The sequence below is a fragment of the Oryx dammah genome, unplaced genomic scaffold (genome assembly GCF_014754425.2).
Source record: "Oryx dammah isolate SB20612 unplaced genomic scaffold, SCBI_Odam_1.1 HiC_scaffold_9605, whole genome shotgun sequence".
NCBI lineage: Eukaryota > Metazoa > Chordata > Mammalia > Artiodactyla > Bovidae > Oryx > Oryx dammah.
The window spans coordinates 1-1,181 of NW_024079105.1; the positions used below are offsets into that span (position 1 = coordinate 1).

Here is a 1,181-nt window from a genome sequence, read left to right on the forward strand (position 1 = left end):
TCTACTATGGAGAGCATATAGGGGTTGGGCAGCCAGAACCGAAGACTAACACAGCCTTTAAATGCCTCAGCTGCTGGAAAGTTCTAAGAAATGTCAAGTTTATGAATCATTTGGAACTTGAGAGGCAGAGAGGTGACAGCTGGAAAAACCGCACCACCTGCCAGCACTGCCACCGCCAGTTTCCTACTCCCTTCCAGCTGCAGTGTCACGTTGAAAGTGTCCACACTCCCCAGGAGCCCTCCGCAGTCTGTCAAATCTGTGAATTGTCCTTTGAGACAGATCAGGTTCTCTTAGAGCACATGAAAGACACTCATAAGCCTGGTGAAATGCCCTATGTATGCCAGGTTTGCAGCTACAGATCATCCACATTTTTTGCAGATGTGGATGCACATTTCAGAGCATACCATGGTAACACTAAGAATTTGCTTTGCCCATTTTGTCTCAGAATTTTTAAAACTGCAGCACCATACAGACGTCATTATAGAGGGCACTGGGAAAAGAGTTTTCACCAGTGTTCCAAATGTCGGCTACAGTTTTTAACTTTCAAAGAGAAAATGGAGCACAAGACCCAATGTCATCAAATGCTTAAGAAGCCTAAGCAGCTAGAAGGATTATCTCCTGAAACAAAAGTTGTTATTCAGGTATCACTGGAACCCCTTCAACCAGGATTGGTGGAAGTAGCATCCATTACTGTGAACACATCTGGTTCTGAATCACCACCCCCCAAATCTAAAAGTCGGAGGTCAAGAAAAGAAAAAAAAAGTTAATTCTACTTTGAGTAAGTCTGAAGCAAGTATATCAGTCAAAGTTAAAAACCCCTTAAAAACAGAAAAATTAATTATAGCATTATTCAGTAATATCAAATATAGGGAAACCGATGGGTAATTTCTGTGTTTTTGTTTTAAATACAGGAAGTACAGTTCTCTTTGATCTGCATATTGAGATGTTACCTAAAAATCTGTTATCTGTTTTTCATATAATTGTCGTAGCATGTGTGTGAGAGAGAATGAGAGAAACGGAGAAAGGAAAACTAACAACCTATTTTGCTATTTCATGCTACTTGTAAGTTCCAAAGCTCTACTATACAAATCATGTGTGGAGTGTTTTAGCAACGTAATTTTCAGCTGTTTTCATGCCTTGAAGATCTCAGTATCAACTATATAGCCAGATTTGAATGTCTT

At 39.9% G+C, this 1,181-nt stretch overlaps 1 protein-coding gene across 1 annotated transcript; it reads left to right on the forward strand.

The window, feature by feature from the left end:
• Positions 1-5: 5 nt before the first annotated feature.
• On the forward strand, positions 6-767 carry LOC120860128 (zinc finger protein 280B-like; the record flags this gene model as incomplete). The annotated part of the gene is made up of 1 exon (XM_040235941.1): positions 6-767. A coding segment is annotated over one exon (762 nt), but the record flags the coding sequence as incomplete, so codon positions are not given.
• Positions 768-1,181: the final 414 nt, after the last annotated feature.